The sequence below is a fragment of the Haliotis cracherodii genome, unplaced genomic scaffold (genome assembly GCF_022045235.1).
Source record: "Haliotis cracherodii isolate W230 unplaced genomic scaffold, xgHalCrac1.p SCAF_8, whole genome shotgun sequence".
Lineage (NCBI taxonomy): Eukaryota > Metazoa > Mollusca > Gastropoda > Lepetellida > Haliotidae > Haliotis > Haliotis cracherodii.
In genome coordinates this window covers 60479483-60501195 of record NW_027266341.1, presented here as the reverse complement: position 1 = coordinate 60501195, position 21713 = coordinate 60479483, and the positions used below count along the sequence as shown (strand labels likewise).

The 21713-nt window shown below is 37.2% G+C and overlaps 3 protein-coding genes and 2 long non-coding RNA genes across 5 annotated transcripts; 2 read left to right on the top strand and 3 right to left on the bottom strand.

Moving 5' to 3' along the window:
- Window positions 1–1166: 1166 nt before the first annotated feature.
- On the bottom strand, window positions 1167–4082 carry LOC139450109 (deoxycytidylate deaminase-like). Its single transcript, XM_071231761.1, has 4 exons — window positions 4001–4082; window positions 1978–2110; window positions 1429–1642; window positions 1167–1236 (listed from the first exon to the last, which is right to left on the bottom strand). Exons 1-4 carry the CDS (start codon window positions 4049–4051, stop codon window positions 1167–1169), a joined length of 468 nt encoding a protein of 155 aa, XP_071087862.1. The 5' UTR covers window positions 4052–4082.
- A 5217-nt stretch (window positions 4083–9299) lies between these two features.
- Window positions 9300–20294, top strand: LOC139449980 (uncharacterized). Its single transcript, XR_011652210.1, has 3 exons — window positions 9300–9541; window positions 19740–19796; window positions 20119–20294. It is a non-coding gene; the product is annotated as an uncharacterized lncRNA (long non-coding RNA).
- Window positions 13002–14148, top strand: LOC139449977 (uncharacterized). The gene has a single exon (XM_071231591.1). It carries the CDS (start codon window positions 13081–13083, stop codon window positions 14101–14103), a length of 1023 nt encoding a protein of 340 aa, XP_071087692.1. The 5' UTR covers window positions 13002–13080; the 3' UTR covers window positions 14104–14148.
- LOC139449978 (uncharacterized) lies at window positions 16382–17129 on the bottom strand. The gene has a single exon (XM_071231592.1). It carries the CDS (start codon window positions 17030–17032, stop codon window positions 16430–16432), a length of 603 nt encoding a protein of 200 aa, XP_071087693.1. The 5' UTR covers window positions 17033–17129; the 3' UTR covers window positions 16382–16429.
- On the bottom strand, window positions 17590–19221 carry LOC139449979 (uncharacterized). Its single transcript, XR_011652209.1, has 3 exons — window positions 18971–19221; window positions 18202–18248; window positions 17590–17838 (listed from the first exon to the last, which is right to left on the bottom strand). It is a non-coding gene; the product is annotated as an uncharacterized lncRNA (long non-coding RNA).
- Window positions 20295–21713: the final 1419 nt, after the last annotated feature.

The following is a 21713-nucleotide window of genomic DNA, read 5'->3' as shown; positions in this document are numbered from 1 at the left end:
CTTTTAGCCCCCGCACATGCCTCTGTTAATGCCGTTTCGGTGTTAAATTCTAACTCAAATACCCTATCAACATGCTAGTACACCAGCACAAGAAAGCCTATTTTATTATGTTTATTTATTTTTCAAGCATAAAAACACCAAGGGCAAGAGAGTGTATACAATGCAAGCATATCACACAAAAGTGTAACAATTACATGTTAAGTCAACTGTGGAAGGACAACGATTACATAGATAGCAAAAGGCATGTAATGTAAATGAAAAGGCAACATCTCTATCACATGTCTACCCAAAAGAAGACATATATGTTTCACATTTGGATCTATGCAGGAAGATTCAGGGTGAAAAGAACTATCCACAAAACTGTTTGAAAAGAGAAAGGACTTCCATTTTCAACTTTCCCTTTGTGCGGAACAGTATCACAGCATCTGATAGTGATTTATAAACACGTGTATAAGCCATGGTCGGAACCGTACAATGCACCCTCTTTACTCTACTTTAAGCAGATATGTGTAATTATTACAAATAAATCAAATTGAATTATCCCAAATAAACGACACAATTTAAACCAATCAAAAAGGAGAGTGTCTTTTGTGTCAGGCTTAACTGATTTATAGTGGACAGTTTGGACCAACATCATCACGCTCGAGAGTGATAGGGCAGCTGGTTTTCGCTGAGATAGTAAAAGTAAAAGTAAAAGTATAAGTAAAAGCGTATAGATAAAACAACCTCCACCCAAACACTACCATAAATAAATTGAAAAAAACCCCTAATCTCCCGGAAATATAAAAGTGGCATTATCAAAAGAGATCACCTAAAGTGTGCCTCTTTGGTTTAAAAGTATATTGAGAGGATGGATGCTGGAAATCAGTAAAGTCTGTGCACGATGAAGCAAGAGGTGTTACGTTTGTGTTTGGTTACATTTGAGAACGTCACATTTTACAAACTTGAAGAATTTGAGCAGTGAGTGGCCCATGAATCTAAGACTGAGACAGCAGTTCACATATAAATTCATTCCAAAATACTTTGCTTATCATGAATCTCGGACTACAAATTAATCGTTATACTATGTATTGCTGATTTGGAAATCAGTGTTATGTAAACATGTTCCCCTCATTAACCAGATGAAAGAAACACTTTTTGATGAGATTTGAGTTCAGGTAACCATCTCATCTCTGACAATCAGTGGGACCTGGAGCAAACTCTATCTTGATTGGGTCCATCTTTCCTCGATATGCTCTGAAATACATATGTATACATTCTAGATGCACATTGCAGCTGTCAATGATGATATTGTTATTACGGTATTCAAATATTCGTATGCAATGATTCTCCGCCATGATAGCGTTTCTTCAGGACAGTTAGGTTGCTTGACTCAAACTCAACTCAAGTACAAGCAGAAAGTAAATATGCTCTACAACAATCACTGACCTGTATTTGACACCAGCCATTTTCAGAAGTCTCTTTGATACTATTACTTCTTCCTTTTCCTTTTTCTCATCTGACAAGTAGACAACCTTATGGATTCCAGACTGAATGATCATCTGGGTGCAGTGGTTACATGGGAACAGAGTCACGAAGATCTTGCAGCCGGTCAAGTCAGCAGAATACTTGTTCATTATGGCGTTCAGCTCAGCGTGGCAGACTGGAAATAAATACTTTCATAACAAGAAGTGGCTCGAACTGTTTTCTTCTCACAATAATTCACTTTCCCCTTAATCCTACTACTCTCTTCCCACCATGTCATGAAATCCCCACCATAGCATGCCCTGGTGGCGTGGCTCGTTGTTCACTCACTCACTCTCCCACTCACTGTGTTTATGTGGACTTAATGAATAAAAATATCATAATTATTTTGTCATTGAGTACATGAAGAAAGTTAGCATTCATATGAATTTGTTATTTAGAGAATAGTGATATCAAGTGTGCTTAAATGACATTCACCTTTAATGGAGACTACTGTGATAGTAAATATCATACCATAAAGTTTCTTATTCTTGTGACAACCTTCTCCCTTGCCCCACGGTAGTTCGTCATTACCGCAGTTATTGGGCATTCCGTTGTAACCAGTACCGACGATCCTCTTAGCTTTGTTCACAATACAAGCTCCGACCTGTAACACAAGATGTAGTAAAAAGATGTAACATAAGCTGTAAGACAAGATGTAACATGAGATATAACACAAGATGCAACACAAAATGTAACATAAGCTGTAAGACAAGATGTAACATGAGATATAACACAAGACGTAACACAAGATGTAACATAAGCTGTAAGACAAGATGTAACATGAGATATAACACAAGATGCAACACAAAATGTAACACCGAATGTAAAACAAGATGTGAGTGAGTGAGTATGGTTTTATGCCGCTTTTAGCAATATTCCAGCAATATCACGGCGGGGGACACCAGAAATGGGCTTCACACATTGTACCCATGTCGGGAATCGAACCTGGGTCTTCGGCGTGACGAGCTAACGCTTTAACCACTAGGCTACCCGACCTCCCAACACAAGATGTAACACAAGGTTTACACAAGATGTAACACAAGATGTAATACAAGATGTAACATGAGATATAACACAAGATGTAACACAAGATGTAACATAAGATATAACACAAGATGTAACATGAGATGTAACACAAGATGTAACAAAAGATATAACACAAGATGTAACACAAGATGTAACACAAGATGTAACAAAAGATATAACACAAGATGTAACACAAGATGTAACATGACATATAACACAAGATGTAACACAAGATGTAACATGAGATATAACACAAGATGTAACACAAGATGTAGTAACAAGATGTAACACAAGATGTAACACAAGATGTAACACAAGATGTAATACAAGATGTAACATGAGATATAACACAAGATGTAACACAAGATGTAACATAAGATATAACACAAGATGTAACACAAGATGTAACACAAGATGTAACAAAAGATATAACACAAGATGTAACACAAGATGTAACATGAGATATAACACAAGATGTAACACAAGATGTAACATGAGATATAACACAAGATGTAACACAAGATGTAGTAACAAGATGTAACACAAGATGTAACACAAGATGTAACACGAGATGTAACATGAGATTTAACACAAGATGTAGTAACAAGATGTAACACAAGGTTTACACAAGATGTAACACAAGATGTAACACAAGATGTAACATGAGATATAACACAAGATGTAACACAAGATGTAACATAAGATATAACACAAGATGTAACACAAGATGTAACATGAGATATAACACAAGATGTAACACAAGATGTAACACAAGATGTAACATGAGATGGAACATGAGATGTAGTACAAGATGTAATACAAGATGTAACATGAGATATAACACAAGATGTAACATGAGATGTAACATGAGATGTAATACAAGATGTAACACAAGATGTAACACAAGATGTAATACAAGATGTAACACAAGATGTAACACAAGATGTTACACAAGATGTAATACAAGATGTAACATGAGATGTAACACAAGATGTAACACAAGATGTAACACAAGATGTTACACAAGATGTAATACAAGATATAACATGAGATGTAACACAAGATGTAACATAAGATGTAACACAAGACGTAGTAACAAGATGTAAAACAAGATGTAATACAAGATGTAACACAAGATGTTACACAAGATGTAACATGAGATATAACACAAAATGTAACACAAGATGTAACACAAGATGTTACACAAGATGTAACATAGGATTGATGTAGTAGCCTGTACATGTTTAGAGTTCTGGTTCATAGAAAGTTCTGATGATGTTAGAATTTAAAACTTACCGCCTGTAAAAGCTTTGATCCATTATGAAAACTTAGGGCTTTCATCCTCACACGAGGCATTAAATACACATGACAGATTTTGTAAGGTTACACCTCATCTGAATAGAGCCTCTCCAAATATTGTAGCTGGAGGTGAAATGGGACCTTTTCATCAATATGGACCTTACCTTACCTGTGTATTGGGGTCTTTGCTTCTCAGTGAAGAGAGCTTAGCGACGGCCATGAAGTATTCCTCCCAACCTATGTACCCTTTCCTCTTCTCATTCTCAGCATTTTCACCGCTTGAGACACAAAAGTACAAGAGAGAAATTTGTAGCAAATGTAACTGATGACATCTCGAATCTGTACGGGTCAAGCTGGAACTATTAGTGTAGGTCCACTATCAATATGAGTGCAGGTTACATTGGCACTATGAGTGCATGTTACACTGGCTCTATGAGTGCAGGTTACACTGGCTCTATGAGTGCAGGTAACACTGGCTCTATGAGTGCATATTACTCTGGCTCTATTAGTGCAAGTTACACTGACACTATAAGTGCTGGTTACACTGACACTATGAGTGCAGGTTACACTGACACTATGAGTGCAGGTTACACTGTTACTATGAGTGCAGGTTACAATGGCTCTATGAGTGCAGGTTACACTGACACTATGAGTGCAGGTTACACTGACACTATGAGTGCAGGTTACACTGGCACTATGAGTGCAGGTTACACTGTTACTATGAGTGCAGGTTACACTGACACTATGAGTGCTGGTTACACTGACACTATGAGTGCTGGTTACACTGGCACTATGAGTGCAGGTTACACTGTTACTATGAGTGCAGGTTACACTGACACTATGAGTGCTGGTTACACTGACACTATGAGTGCAGGTTACACTGGCACTATGAGTGCAGGTTACACTGTTACTATGAGTGCAGGTTACACTGACACTATGAGTGCAGGTTACACTGACACCATGAGTGCAGGTTACACTGGCACTATGAGTGCAGGTTACACTGTTACTATGAGTGCAGGTTACACTGACACTATGAGTGCAGGTTACACTGGCTCTATGAGTGCAGGTTACACTGGCTCTATGAGTGCAGGTTACACTGGCTCTGTGAGTGCAGGTTACACTGACACTATGAGTTCTGGTTACACTGTTACCATGAGTGCAGGTTACACTGACACTATGAGTGCTGGTTACACTGGCTCTATGAGTGCAGGTTACACTGGCTCTATGAGTGCAGGTTACACTGGCTCTGTGAGTGCAGGTTACACTGGCACTATGAGTGCAGGTTACACTGTTACTATGAGTGCTGGTTACACTGACACTATGAGTGCAGGTTACATAGGCACTATGAGTGCAGGTTACACTGGCTCTGTGAGTGCTGGTTACACTGCCACTATGAGTGCTAGTTACACTGGCTCTATGAGTGCATGTTACACTGGCACTATGAGTGCTGGTTACACTGACTCTATGAGTTCTGGTTACACTGGCTCTGTGAGTGCAGGTTACACTGGCACTATGAGTGCAGGTTACACTGACTCTATGAGTTCTGGTTACACTGGCTCTGTGAGTGCTGGTTACACTGGCTCTGTGAGTTCTGGTTACACTGGCTCTGTGAGTGCTGGTTACAATGGCTCTGTCAATGCAGGTTACACTTGCTCTGTGAGTGCAGGTTACACTGACACTATGAGTGCTGGTTACACTGGCACTATGAGTTCTGGTCTACATGGTGGGGTATATATGATGTAATGGTGGGGTATACATGATGTAATGGTTGGTATACATGATGTAATGGTGGGTATACATGATGTAATGGTGGGTATACGTGATGAAATGGTGGATATACATGATGTTATCGTGAGTATACATGATGTAATGGTGGGTATACATGATGTAATGGTGGGTATACATGATGTAATGGTGGGTATACATGATGTAATGGTGGGTATACATGATGAAATGGTGGGGTATATATGATGTAATGGTGGGTATACATGATGTAATGGTGAGTATACATGATGAAATGGTGAGTATACATGGTGTAATGGTGAGTATACATGATGTAATGGAGGGTATACGTGATGTAATGGTGGGTATACATGATGTAATGGTGAGTATACATGATGTAATGGTGGGTATACATGATGTAATGGTTGGTATACATGATGTAATGGTGGGTATACATGATGTAATGGTGGGTATACGTGATGAAATGGTGGATATACATGATGTTATCGTGAGTATACATGATGTAATGGTGGGTATACATGATGTAATGGTGGGTATACATGATGTAATGGTGGGTATACATGATGAAATGGTGGGGTATATATGATGTAATGGTGGGTATACATGATGTAATGGTGAGTATACATGATGAAATGGTGAGTATACATGGTGTAATGGTGAGTATACATGATGTAATGGTGGGGTATACATGATGTAATGGTGGGTATACATGATGTAATGGTGGGGTATACATGATGTAATGGTGGGTATACATGATGTAATGGTGAGTATACATGATGTAATGGTGGGTATACATGATGTAATGGTGGGTATACATGATGTAATGGTGGGGTATACATGATGTAATGGTGGGTATACATGATGTAATGGTGGGTATACATGATGTAATGGTGGGTATACATGATGAAATGGTGGGGTATATATGATGTAATGGTGGGGTATACATGATGTTATCGTGGGTATACATGATGTAATGGTGAGTATACATGATGTAATGGAGGGTATACGTGATGTAATGGTGGGTATACATGATGTAATGGTGAGTATACATGATGTAATGGTGGGTATACATGATGTAATGGTGGGTATACATGATGTAATGGTGAGTATACATGATGTAATGGTGGGTATACATGATGTAATGGTGGGTATAGATGATGTAATGGTGGGTATACATGATGTAATGGTGAGTATACATTATGTAATGGTGGGTATACATGATGTAATGGTGAGTATACATGATGTAATGGTGGGTATACATGATATAATGGTGGGAATACATGATGTAATGGTGGGGTATACATGATGTAATGGTGGGGTATACATGATGTAATGGTGGGTATACATGATGTTATCGTGGGTTTACATGATGTAATGGTGGGGTATACATGATGTTATGATCGGGCTTACATGATGTAATGGTTGGTATACATAATGTAACGGTGGGTCTAGATGATGTAATACGGGTCTACATGATGTAATGGTGGTTATATATTATGAGAGTACCATCATGTTCAGCTGAGCATGATAATTTAACAGCTTAATGGTATAAAAGAATTTTCATGAATTCATCTTGTCTCTATGTGATGTAATAAACATCATTTTTGCGGAGGAGACATTCAAAGTGGACATGGCGTTGTGTGGCACAAGGACACGTGCAAAATATAATGTATCCTCGAACTTCCATAGCAATGTATGGAATATGCTTGTGAGAGATTCTAATTTGTGTGTTTTCATTTAATGTGTGTGTGTGTGTGTGTGTGTGTGTGTGTGTGTGCTCGCATTTGTGACATCGTGAGGACCAAGAACAAGTAGAACACCTACGTTGTGAGGACGTTTTCAAAATAGAGGACTTGCACCCCAGTCCTCGGATTGACATTGCAGATTTGGCATCAGTGAGAGCCCACATGTCTGTAGCATAAGTTTTATGACTGTTGTGTATGTATTATGTTATTTGTCCGACCCGCACATTGGAGGAACATCAAATCTTCAGTACATAACAAAATCGAAGTTGGCTCAATCACTGTTTAATGTAGAACTGGCACTGCCTCACACAGCTGCCCAGGTTACAAAAACATAATGACGTCACACCTAAAGTGACGTCACTGCACGTGCGCATTGGCGCACTTACAATGTAAACATACCTAACATGCACAACATTTCTCCCCCTTAAAAGAAATTACTTTCTACTTCTCTAACCAATACATTTACAATATTCAGAACACACTACTATGAGCTATTTTCTAAAGTTATAATTTAACAATGTTACAACTTTCAACCACAAATGATAAACTCATATATATATATATAATATCTGCTACACATTGCTGAATACTTTATTCAATGACTTAATTGTCAAAAACTGTCAGTTTCTACATTGTGTTCTCACAGGGTTAGTCTATTGGGAGGTTTTCTCACTCTTTCTGAACGTCTCACGGTTTGTTTTGCTGGTACATTTGCAATTGTCACCTCACTGTCTTCACACTGGCGTTCATCACATTGCTGTGATGCACTAGGTATTACGATAGGGTCGCCTTTGTTGACCCTGATACTTTCTACAGTCCCTGCACTACAGTCACTTTGAACAATCATGTTCTCGTTTCCATGGTTACTAGTTGCATCTCTACACCTTAATTGATCAATATGACGCTTGACAGTTCTATTGCCAATGTCAACATCATAATGTCTTTCACCACATTTTGTCATCACCTTGCCAGCAGTCCATTTGTCTTCTTTGTTGTACTCACGCACCCACACCTTATCATTGTCATTTAGCTGTCTTGTGTCGCCAGGTTGACACAATGAAGAAGACTGTTTTGTAGCAACAACATCAGCATGATTAGGCTTGATTAAGTCAAGTCTACATCTTAGTTCTCTTCCAAGAAAAAGTTTTGCTGGAGTTTCTTGAGTTGTGCAATGGGGACTAGAACGATAGGCTAGCAGAAACCTATCAATCTTCTTCTGTAATGTTGCATCATCCCCTCTAGTTGATTTCATAGCTTGTTTGAAGGATTGAACAGCTCTCTCAGCAAGTCCGTTAGTAGCAGGATGATATGGAGCAGATAAGATGTGTTTTACACCATTACTTCTCAAGAATGTTTCAAACTCATTTGACACAAATTGTGGACCATTATCTGTAACAACTTGCAGTGGTAATCCATATTTCGCGAACAACCCAGCTAACACACGACGTTGTCACAACGTTGTGGAAAGGTTGTGGATTGGTAACGTCGTGATATTACGTTGTCACAACGTTGTTATAACGTCAACGTGCAACGTTATTTCACAACGTTATAACAACGTTGCACATTTACGTTGTGAAAACGTTGTGCATTGGACATCACACAACGTTTTGTAGCTACGTTTCTGAAACGTCGGTGAAACGTTATAGAGTTTGCTTCTCGATAGTCATAAAGGAATAGAACTGCTTTATCAAAATCAACATGAATTTGTCAGAATACCAAGGCAGTAATGCATTACCTTTCTATATATTCGGCATTTAAATTTTCATCTCTTAATACTAAAATTTCCAGAACGTAATTGCGTATCTCTATGACAACGTTACTCCACAACGTAACAACAACGTTGTAAATTAACGTTGTGATAACGTTGTGCTTTGGACATTACAACACTTTTTGTAAATGATGTTTAGGAAACCACTTGTAGACCTACCATCTCTTAGTTTTATTCTTTTTAAAGATATATATCTATAACGAAGTTATCTGTCTACTAAATGTTGTCACAAGCAATATTACAGTTAAAAACAATTGCGCCCATTTTTTGCGGCGTGAGAGCGACTGCGGAAAAGTTCAGCCTGTTGCCTCGTGAAGTGACGTCAGAATGACGTCACATTGTCGCGGAAGATTTGTTGTCACCAGCCATCTTAGTTCAAGCTCACTAAGAAGTCTACAACCAAGAGATTGTGCAGCAACTGGAACTGGACAGATGATCTGTGAATTCGGATGAGGTAAGTTAATTTTTGAGAAGCAGCCTCCGCTTGTTGATATGTTTCTGTACAGGCGGATCGTCAAATGATTAAATGTATCGTATTATTCAGCAGTGGCAGGGTTTAGAATGAAGTTTGCCGGTCACTTTCACTGAGCGTCAGTGACGATATTAATATTTGATACACAGAACATAATGTATATAGAGGCGAAGGAGGCCCAAGACATTTTCCCATGTTATTATTTTATGGATACCAAGGGTAATTACCAAGGGCAAGCAGTAGATATGTTTGACCAGAATTCAGTCTGGCGGCGTTTTGTGGCCGTCATATTATGTTCGGGTTTCGATCGTAAACGTGTAGGTCTGTAAATAGGCCTAACTTTTGCATCGCCTACTGACCACTGACAGTTATCGCCATTTCTTCCGTGTTATTTCGGAAATCATTACTATTCAAAGTTTACTTGTACTAATCCCTCGGACTTTGATTTTTGTGAAACAATGTGGCTCATTCAGGACATGGGAAAGGTTTAGTAGATTTCTCTTATACAGCGAAGAGAGGGAATCAAAACAATGGAAGTATTTTCAGATCGACTCTCTGTAGGCTACTAGTTATAGCCTTAGTCTTAATGCGCTCAATGATGTTATGAAAAGTTGTATTTTCGGGAAGAGATAGAAACATACTTGTTGTTTCCGAAAAGGCCTGATTAGCACAGACTGAAGTAGCCTAAATGTGGACCATCAGGTTGTTGGTGCTGACTATACATTTTATTTTAGCAAGGCTCTTATCATGGTGTAATTTTATTATTTGCAAAAAAAGAATCAATTCATCATTTTCCGATAACTAGATATATGTCCGACTCCCTTCTAATGAAAACGAGCAATAGTAAAACGAGTCTCTCGTCGCGCGCTATAACGGGGTGTTTGCGGTATTGTCATATTGGTGATGATAAGCTAGTCGATAGTTAAAAGTTAAATATCACCATATATTGTCAGTGAGTTGGTCATCGTTTGTTGATTATTAAGGTGAGATAGGTGTAGCCAATGTGCACCAATGAAAAATACAATGGAATTGATAGCAACCCTATTTGTTCGGTTTTCGATCTCCATATGTTGCCACGTATAGGCTACCATACTAGGTCTACAGAATTATATATAACGATATTAAACTGTATTATGTTAATAGACGTAGTAACAAATAAATTTAAATAAATATTTACTGAGCTGTTTCAACTTCGTCTGGTATTGTATAAGCTATTGCATTTTGTTAATTTTCCCATGTTTTCTAGATCTATCTTTGTAAATATTACAACATAGATTCTATATAATGGCAAACATTCCTGGAGTTGCGCCCCCTTGCCCGCTTGGCGGCGCTGCGGTAGTTACGGTCCCACATTCATCGTTGTATCCGCGGGAATATAAAAACTTCAGTCGACATTGACCCACTTGCTTTTCTGTAAACAGCCGGTAGTACTTGAAGGCCTATTTCTATCATGAATTACGGAAGCTGGAAGTTGCCCGAACTGAAGACTCAGCTCAAAGCACGAGGTGCTCGAGTGTCAGGACGAAAAATTGATCTGATAGAACGGTAAGTTTCTAATATTGCTATTCCTCGGCATTTCTTACTGAGCATTTATTTTATAAGATTGTAACAGTAATTATTCCCCATTTTGTCACATTACACAGTGCAATATTGGTATCATCGTCATTGGTAGAACAAATGTTTAGTTTAGACAACTGAGATCGCTTAACAAATAACGTAAGCATCGAGGCGATAATGCCGACAACATAAGTGCTTCAGTTTTCGTTCACGTAAACAAAATGCCCCCGTTTAAGGACGCTTTGCGATGCACTGACAAGGGATAGAGCGGTAACCACGGATCTTGTACGGAAGGTAAATGTCAGTCACAATAATTTATTCTTCGAATTAATGACTCACTGGCAGTGTACACAATATAACACCCTTTTACATGAGGTTGGGATAACTTCCGGTTTCATAGATTCTATAATTATTTGGGCAATTATTCAATAATACATCGTTCTTCGATACATATAAATATACATAGTGAATTTAAGCAGATACTATTTTGGAAGCGGTCTAAGGACTGCATCGCATTTTAATTAACATTTTTAATTAGGACTGAAACGATACATTGGTGCACTGGTGCATCAAGTTTTCATGCATGATACACATTACTTTTTTACACTTGCTAAATTAAGTTTCTTACTACTTGTTTTATGACACCCAAGTGTCAGTCAAATACTGCAAATATTATGTAATTAGCATTTCAAATTCACAACTAGAAATTTCCTTTTGAACATGCTCTGAAATATTTAGTCAAGAAGTTTCCACACAATTTGACATAAAAAGGTGACCTTATGTACTGTGATGTGATCTCCCTGTATCTTTTCACCTAGAACATTTATTTCATCCTCAAGTGTGAAAGGTTCACACATTTATTATTTCATCCACAAGTGTGAAAGGTTTCACACATTTATCATTTCATCCACAAGTGTGAAAGGTTTCACACATTTATTATTTCTTCACAAGTGTGAAAGGTTTCACACATTTATTATTTCATCCACAAGTGTGAAAGGTTCACACATTTATTATTTCTTCACAAGTATGATGGGTCCAAACTTTGATGTGCATAACAGCGTTTTTATTTCTAATATTAAAATTAGATGTAATGAAGCTTTTGAATGGTAGTCTAACAGAGTAATCGTTAGACATCGGTTCGATTCCGGTCGAAGGCAAACACATCGAGAATCCTTATTCACTGCATGTATTTATATTTTGTGACACAATGTCTTATTCTTGTGTTAACATTAATATCCATATTATTATATGTTGTTTGTTTTCTAACAAAAAATTATATACAATTACTGAAATACAAGTAAAGATATTATTACTGTTTTAGTACTGATAATGCAGAGATGGCTTAAGCTTCCTTACTGACAGAAATACTGATTTGTTGACTTTGGAGTTACAGGGATCTGTTCTTAAAATAATTGTACTTTTTGACAAAATGGACACTATGACATTTGTGTACTCCAAAAATAATTTAATAGTCCATATATTTTACAGTCGTTTTTTTCAATCAGGTTCTTTCTTTTACAGTTGTTTATTTCAAATGTTTTTCAGACTCGAGAGCTATGACCGAAACTGCAATTTTGGGAAAGAAACAAAACTTGAAGCCGAGTTCGAAATGACACTGCCCCCAGTCGAAACTTATAGGGATGTAAATGGTGACAGTCATCTTCCTTTTTTAGCATATGAAGCTATAAATTATTACTTACAGCCTTTTCAGAAGAAACTTGGTTCAAGTTAAAAAAATCTGTACACTAGTAGGTTTTTGAATTTTTGTTCGGTATTCAAAACCAGGTAACATGTGTTTCCTGAAGTCTGAGTGCCGTGCTGAAATGAAGAAGCATGTGACTTACAAAGTCGATATTGCAATTGATGACGATGGTTCCGTTGTGGAGGGGCAGTGTGAGTGTGCTGCAGGCCAGGGTCCATCAGGACATTGCAAACATATTTGTGCAGTGTTATAATATAATGCTATGCACAAGTTTTCAACAACTGGCGATGTTTTAACTGAAGAAACATGTACTCAAAGATTGCAAACCTTTCATAAAAGTAAACCCTATAAAGGCAGTCCCATAAAGGCGACTGACCTTGATTTATGCAACAGTGAACTGAATGTTATATTTGACCCACGACCAGTTCAGTATCGCAAAGTGCCAAATTACCCTGACTTTTTTCGCAATGTTTGGTTAAACCACCCTAGTGTCAATACATTTCCAGTTTCTCAAATGTTTCCTCCAGCAAATCCATTTGCTGTTAATCATGATCATGATTATCTTAAGTTATCTTTAGCTGACCAATACCTGAAATCCCAGAATATATCAGAAATATCAGATATGGATAAAACCAACCTTGAAATAATAACCCGTAAACAGTCTAAGAGCGAGGAATGGAAAACTGAACACACAAAGAGAATTTCTTCTTCCAATTTTGGAAAAATTTGTTTGGCAACAGACAAAACTGATTTTCATAAACTTGCTAGATCAATGACTAAGCCTTTCGAGGACATTCAAAGTCCACCACCTAGACATGGCAGAAAATATGAAAAGGTGGCAATAAAAGCTTTTGAAAGGTCAAGTGGTTTCAAAACCTCACCATGTGGCATGTTTGTGTCAGATGTTCATCCATTTCTCGCAGCTTCACCAGATTCACTTCTCGGTGATGATACTACCATTGAAGTGAAATGTCCATTTGCATCTAAAGACCGTCTAATCTCAGAGATAACTGTTCCCTATTTGAAGGTATCTGAGGGAAAACTTACCCTTGACAAAAGCAAGCCATATTTCTTTCAAGTGCAAGGGCAGCTCTACTGTACTGGTAGAAAACAGTGCATTATTATTGTATACACGATGAAGGATTTGAAATATTTTACTGTATCCCGAGATGATCATTTCATTGAATCTATGGTTGAAAAACTTGTGGCATTTTATGACACCTTTTTCAAAAAGGCACTTCTTGACAAATTCTATTTCAGAGATTATGACAGATATTCCTGGTAAATTTCAGATGCTGAAACTCATGTGTCAATGGTCATGAGCCCTATAAACAAGAACGACAGAATTGTAGTCTCAATGTTTTATGCTGAACATATTATATACTGCATATATGGACATTCACAAACAATAAGTTATGAAAAAACTTGCAGGGTTCCATTTAAGGATGAAATTTCAACAGATGCATGTTGACATGAAAAGAGTTGCATCAGACAAAACCAGGTTGAACTCACTTGTGTAAATAAATACAACCATGACAATCTCAGATGTCTATTAAGACATTTAGTACTTACTGTTACAGTACTATGTGACAATGGCAACCATCTTTTAATCACTCCAGTAGTTAATAGTTGGATAATCTAAATATCACAACATACACACTGGTCCCATACATGGATGCATTCACTAGTCTAAATAAATACAATCTCTGATGTCACAGTTAGTACTTACTGTTACAGTACTATATGACCAGGCACCTCATTATCAACTACTTCAAAGAATAAATGGTCTGTAAAAAAAATTAATCTAAATATGTATGTGAATCATTAATTGCCTGTTTTCAAATTTGATGTGATGCTATAATCAACTGACATTAATGAAGGCTCTGTCCAGGAGGTTGAAGTCACCCCCACCGTGTGACACATAATCCTATCATAATCAATGTAACTATCCTCAACCAGTGTTTTAAGCCAGCTCATTGCTGACTGGCTAGTATTGAGCACAACCACCAGTGGCTTATTAATGACATAAATCCTGCTGGTGTATCGTGCAGGAAGCAGAGGTGCTGTAAGTCCCCATGATCCCCGGCGAGGTGGCCTAGCTTTGGTTTCTGGTGGCCTATAACCCATGTTTTAAAACTGTATAAATTATATTGTTATGTCCAAATGTGTATTTAAAATTGTTTTTAAATATACCTTTGCATTCATGAGTAAATTGTGTACATCAACTTGGTCTCGTCGCTATATGGCTGAAATAGTATTGATGTGACATTAACTTTTAACTCACTTTGTGACGATGGCAACCATCTGTTAATTACTCCAGTAGTTAAATAGTTGGATAATCACAATATTTAAATATAGATGAAGCTACAGTGCAATACATAATCACAATTCAGTGTCCATACTCATAAATATCATCACTGCTTGAAGCATACTCCTTCAGCTCTGTATCTGAAGAATTACAACTGTCATGTGATTATTATCTGCAGCTGAACTGTTTGAGGGAATGATAAAAAAACATTGTCATTGACTTCTTGCTTGTCATGATTGCCTTTTATAACATCTGAGAGAGCTGAAGCAGCAACACTAAGATGTGCCAGATATCTGGACCGGTCTAGCTGCTGCCGGTATCATATGAAACAAGAATACACAGCCATGGGACGCATTAGAATGTTGTCCTCATTACAGCCACAATGCACAAAGTAACAGATTTAAACATGGTCCTCCCAACTTAGGACAATTAATTACAATTTGTTTCTCAGTAAACATGTATCTACTGAAGGATGGATATATGATCCAGAAATATACACTTCAACTTATACAGATTTTAAGTTTGTGAAATAAAAGCAACCAGTATTTGGGTTTAATCCAAATTGCTGCCATGGAAAACAGGAAAAGGCACCAGTTCGACTTGTGTTTGATACATGTGCAAAGTTTCATAATAACATATGAAACAGTTTCCGAATTATGCTCGGACAAGTAATGTGTCTCTCCCACTTTGTGGCAGGGGATAATGTAACAGTACGCAAAATGTAACAATACGCACAATACTGTCAACATTCTTAAATTCATGTTACTGATGTCATAAATTTAAAACAAATTCAGCAAGTGAGATGGGTTTAACACCACACTGAACAGGAAGTTTAGCATTATATTATCATAAGCTCTGATTGTTTGTGGCTGCATAAATGGTAAGTTTGCTTCAAACTTGCTTTTTGACCACAGTTTCCCATTCTAGTCTCAACATGATACATAATCTATAACATGTTACATTTAACTTTATCCTCATGAATATTTAGCAACAATTAATTTTAATCATGTAGCAAACGCAAATAACAGGCCCTTTTGAAAGAAATTAGAAACAAATCTCCATACCCTACGTCTGACTAACGTCCGACTGGAATGAAAGATATTTTTAATGACTTTCTAACCAATATGATTAGCAAGTAGAGGGAACAATGCACTTCTTGAAAGAACAAAGCATGAAGCAAACAGTGGTTATTTCTGTGGCTAATTTGGTTTCTGAACTGTTAAGAGGTTCAGTAAGTATTTTGAATGTTTTTGCCAGACCAATAATACGTTCAATGTGAACTCTTTTGCTTGATATTTTCCTATCAAGCATAACAGTCTTGCCAGACATACGGTTTTTCTTTGAGAAGAATGATAATTCGTGTGGATGGAAATTTGGATTTGAAATCAGAAGGACAAAAATAGTGCACTAAGTCTCGTTCTGGCCAGTTATCAAGCTCACTCCACTGTCTATACATAAAATTTACCCAGGTGATCCATACATTTAATACAGTTTTCTCTGAAATTCCAAAATGAAGACCAAGTTCAAAGTTAGTCTTATGTCGGCGCAGTTTCATAAGTGTTAAAAGCAATTGATTTTCCACACTGATAGTTATACTGTCAACTTTGCTGTACAAATAATTTAGGTGATATGCACACGGACCCAAACTTGCAAGTACAAAGGTGAAGTCTGTATAGTTTGACAGTCCTGTATAAAACAAAATTGCTGCAGCATTAAACATAATACTTTGTATTGAAAGCATTGGAAATTTGTCTGTCTGAGCTGATGTACTTTCATATTCAACCTCTGCACTATCTGCAGAACAAATGTTTAGGTCGGTATTCATGTCATCAAACTCAACATTGTCAATTATTTCCTCCCCAGCTACCTCACTGATATCACATTCAATATCACAATCTGTATCCATTGCTTTAAATGTCCTCTTTTTGTTCTCAGGCCTTTCAATGCGGGATTTCCTTAAAGGGGAAGTGTACACGCAAAAATCACTTTCTTTCTTTTTCTAAACAAAACGCAATTTTAGAAGTAGTTAGTATCTGTGTTTGAAAATATACACTCATTTTTTTTCACAGTGAAAGTAGGAAGCTCACAATAGTGTGAAAGTGATATGCCGTTATGAGGCCTTCGTTTTACGAGCGAAATAGGCCTGAGTTATCCCCCTTAGATTATGACGTAATTGGTGCCAATTCAACTAGGTCCCTGTCTATTCTCAACGCAAAAGATATCAAGGACCAGTTTGCGGTAAAACAACATGGTCTACGACACACTGCGGCGCAGTGGTGACTCAGCATAACACAATTCTGGCTGGCATCTGAGATGCTAGAATCACAAAACTGTACCTACACCACGTGAAGCGGCTCTAACAAAGCATGATGACGTCATAATGTTTATCAATTGGCACCAATGACGTCATATTGCAAGGGACATAAGCCATGGTGTTTTTGTTATGGAAATAGAACACTTGGTAAATGTGAAAAATATAAATCGTTTTAGTGCAAAAAATATGTTAATTAAATATGATGTTTTTATATTTTTGTCTATGACACTTCTATGTTAACACTTTTAATGTGGAAAAAGTACAAGAAAAAAAGGTTCATTTCCGTGTGAACTTGCCCTTTAAGCCTCCATCGGCCTCAAGTGCGTTGGCTGATTCAGTCCAGGGGAAGATTGATGGTACAGCATCTGGTTTTCTCTGTTTCCTCAGAGGTGTACACCCTGGGAAAAACAGCAGTAGATTATTATTTTCCAAACAGATATTGTGCAATCTTTTGACTACCAGTTGTGAGATAACTTTTTATGATTAGATTTAAGTTAATTTGCAGGGAAAGAAAACAATTTCTATGGGCACGCTATGTTTTGTCACATTATGAACATAATAGTGATACACATCAATACATTAGAAAAGTAAACAAACTTTTAAATTAAGGAAAATTATGATATAAATTAGCTGACAATTTAGCTGATATAGTCTCAACATTACATACATATAATGCCTGATACAGAGAAGTGTCTTCAAGTTTAACACGTACACATGACACTGTTCTGACAAATACATATCAAAAGTGAACAAACATGAACCTGTATTCTTGAATCATCTGTGCCTCATCTCTGTGGAAAACAAGCACCTGCAGGAAAATGTAACATGATGCATTAAAGGCAAAAACGTCAAATATGTGTTGACATTCCTGGTAAACATCAATTCAACAAATTAAAGAAGAAAACTAAGATGGGTTATGGTCAAACATCAATAACTTCATAAACAGGAATATAATGGTGGTAAACAGGGTTTTACCTCAATTAACTGGGTATGCACTAGATCCCCAGTAATTGATTTCAAAGGCCCTTGCATGAAATATATGAGGGTCAAACCTATACATCACCATGAGCACTGACTGGCAAAAAAATGGCTACTATAGTAAGGCAAAAATGACACATTATTTCTATCTGGGTTTAAAAAAAACAATGAAATATACTCATAGGTTCACATGCAAACACACATAACCGGGATTTCATTAGAATTAGCCAATACTTCAATTTACTCGCCTACTCTGAACTAAAATTATTGTGAAAAAAATCCCACACTTCGAAGTTTTAAGAATCTTTACTCAATTTAACTCAATGACAAAATCAAACTATCTGTGGAAATACGTGTGTCCCGCGGGACGGAACATATTCTATTTTGTCTGCGTCCATTCTTCACATTTCTGCATACTGGATACACATTTCTGAGTCACGTAAAACCCTCTTCGTAGTTTCAATGCAAGAAAATATAACAAATATAATTGGCATGCACGTTAATTAAATCTGCCAACGAATAGAAACATAACAAGTTACCCAAATATCTTACCATAACTAGTTATAGCAATGAAATCAGACGGTCTGAAGTGAGAATGACACACAACACTGTGAGGTGACGGTTTCCACATCTTGCCTTGGTTTGATTCGTCGCTCCTCCGAACAGCAATCAACCATCGTTTCTGCAACATGGGTTCTCTCGGAAACGACAAACCACCTCGATTGCAGCATCCCGGGACACAGCAGCACGTCGAAGGCATCGTAAGTACTTCGTTATAGTTGTTGGTCGTGCAAATATCTATGAACCGCATAATATACTGGAAGTACGCGCAGGACCGTAGCGTTTGGCGCCATCTATTGGCGAAGTAGTAAAGGGGCAAAACTGAGGAATGTTGGCCATTATCCTGGCATATTAATATGGAAAATATTAAGGTTAGTATTAAAAAAAATAATCACAATTTTAATTAGGATAAATACCCCAAAGTGTTAACACTTCTATTCATAATTCATATTCAACATTCATGCTTCAAATATGGGAACTATTTATTTTATTTGGCAATATATATTTTTCATTTATGTATATATTTTTCAAATAAGGTTTTAGAAACTTGGCCAACATATTCACTTGAATCACTAGTTTGTGATGTACAGCAGAGAGGTAAAGTGACTGCGTTTGAATAACTACAGTTGATCTGTTGACTGATAAAACTATTTGCCAATACTACCACTAGTTACATCATACTCTAAGTAAATGTGATTTATCTATACAGTACTGGTTTATTTAAAAATGTGATACTTTGTGGTTTCTGTTTTTCTTTTAGGTGGAGAAAACAGTATTGTGGGAGCATATTTGTTTAAAGTACATCACTGACAGAAAGGTATGTATGATGCAATAATATATACAAACATCTTCAAGAATTAAAATTTAGATGATTCTTATTTAATTATACCAAAAGTCTAAAGGGCGGGGGTATAAAGTTACACCAATGATTCAGTGCTAAAAGCTTTTCTGCTTATGTATGATCCAAGAGTATCATGGCATTACTGTCAGCGCCTTCGCACTTTCAGCAGTGTTTAACTGTTTAAAGACTGACATCAGACATCAAAATATTATTTGGGGAATGCAACCATTATTTTGTTATGTCAGAAATATGTCCCTTGCCTTGCCATTTTATAACATTTGTGTCATTTTTTATTCAGTTACCAAGGCTTAAGGAGAGACTATGGATACAGTTGAAGATCATCCCTGTGACTTTTCATTTGAGGACTGAAAAGGCTCCTCAGCCACTCATCCCAAGTTCTGACTTGTCATTTAATAAATAAATAAAGGTCACCTCAACCAGAATTCTATTGTCATTTCGTTGCTGGGAAATGGATCTTAGGACATCAGATGCATAGACTATTCTGTTTGTCACAGTGTTGCTCTAAATGCTGAATGTATGGGGTAAGGCCAAGAAAATTTAAATGTTTCAATTTGTGCAAGGCTTATTGTTTGATGGTTTTTTAATTTGCAAATTCGTGGGGAAATCAAATATCTTTTAATTGTGTTGAAACATTTGTGAACAATTTGCACATAGCCTTAAAAACTGTTTGGGAAAATAAATATATAACCAAATTGTACAATCATGTAATTTAAAACATTTAGATTTTTATCTTGGCCGTATTTCAAACTCTGCCAAAAGAGTGCATTTCATTGACTTGCTGTTTCACGGATATGGTTAAAGTGAATTCAGTTTGCAGAATGTATTGCTTGGTACCTGATGTCTTAACTAGATTGGTACAAACATTTCAGGCTGCCTGGGAGGTATTGAGGAATAAGACACGGACATTGCAACAACGTGCTGCAAAGTCTGTAGCGTCGCCATATGTATGCGATACCTACGTTGTCGCGACGTTTGGGATGAACGTTGTAGCAACGTAAAAAATGGATGTTGTGACAACGTCTTGATTTGGTTGTATTTTGGTATACGCACAACGTTGTAGCAACCATTCTGGGAGTCTACAGATTGACGTTGTGACAACGTTACATCACAACGTTGTAGCAACGTAAAAAATGGATGTTGTGACAACGTCTTGATTTGGTTGTATTTTGGTATACGCACAACGTTGTAGCAACCATTCTGGGAGTCTACAGATTGACGTTGTGACAACGTTACATCACAACGTTGTAGCAACGAAAAGTCAACGTTGTCACAACGTTGTCACAACGTAGAATTGTTTGCTGGGAAACCTCTCATCACTTTCACTGTCGCATCAGCAGTAGTTGAATTCATAACAATCACCTCTAACTATTTGGAATGAGAATCTACAACAATGAGGTACATGTGACCCATGAAAGGACCAGCAAAGTCCAAATGAATGCGACACCATGGTTTTGATGGCCATGACCAATGATGAACAGGAGCTTTTGTTGGATCATTTTGAAGATTCTGGCATGTAATACACATTCTTGCAGTACTTTCAATATCAGCATCTACTCCAGGCCACCACACATAACTTCTAGCAACTGATTTCATTTTCACCATTCCAAAATGACCACCATGTAACTCATTTAGAACACCGTTTCTGAGTTCAGAAGGAATCACTACTCTCATTCCCCATACAATGCATCCTAATTGAATTGAAAGCTCATATCTTCTTGAGTGAAATGGTTTCATTATTTTGTTCTCACTGTGATCTTTATCCCAACCGTTCATCACTGCCATGTACACTTGTGAAAGAACAGGATCTCGCCTTGTCTCATTTCTCACATCACCTGCTGTAATAGGCAGATGTTCAGATGTGAAGGCCAAGTT

What these genes read in the sequence shown, in the direction of transcription:
- LOC139450109 (XM_071231761.1), bottom strand. Translation starts at nt 4,051, where the DNA reads ATGGCCGTCGCTAAGCTCTCTTCACTGAGAAGCAAAGACCCCAATACA. An exon ending in CAAGAATAAGAAACTTTATG is followed by an intron (nt 1,643 to 1,977) that starts GTATGATATTTA and finishes ATTTATTTCCAG; the next exon opens with TCTGCCACGCTGAGCTGAAC. An exon ending in ATGGCTGGTGTCAAATACAG is followed by an intron (nt 1,237 to 1,428) that starts GTCAGTGATTGT and finishes TATGTATTTCAG; the next exon opens with AGCATATCGAGGAAAGATGG.
- LOC139449977 (XM_071231591.1), top strand. Translation starts at nt 13,081, where the DNA reads ATGCACAAGTTTTCAACAACTGGCGATGTTTTAACTGAAGAAACATGT.
- LOC139449978 (XM_071231592.1), bottom strand. Translation starts at nt 17,032, where the DNA reads ATGGATACAGATTGTGATATTGAATGTGATATCAGTGAGGTAGCTGGG.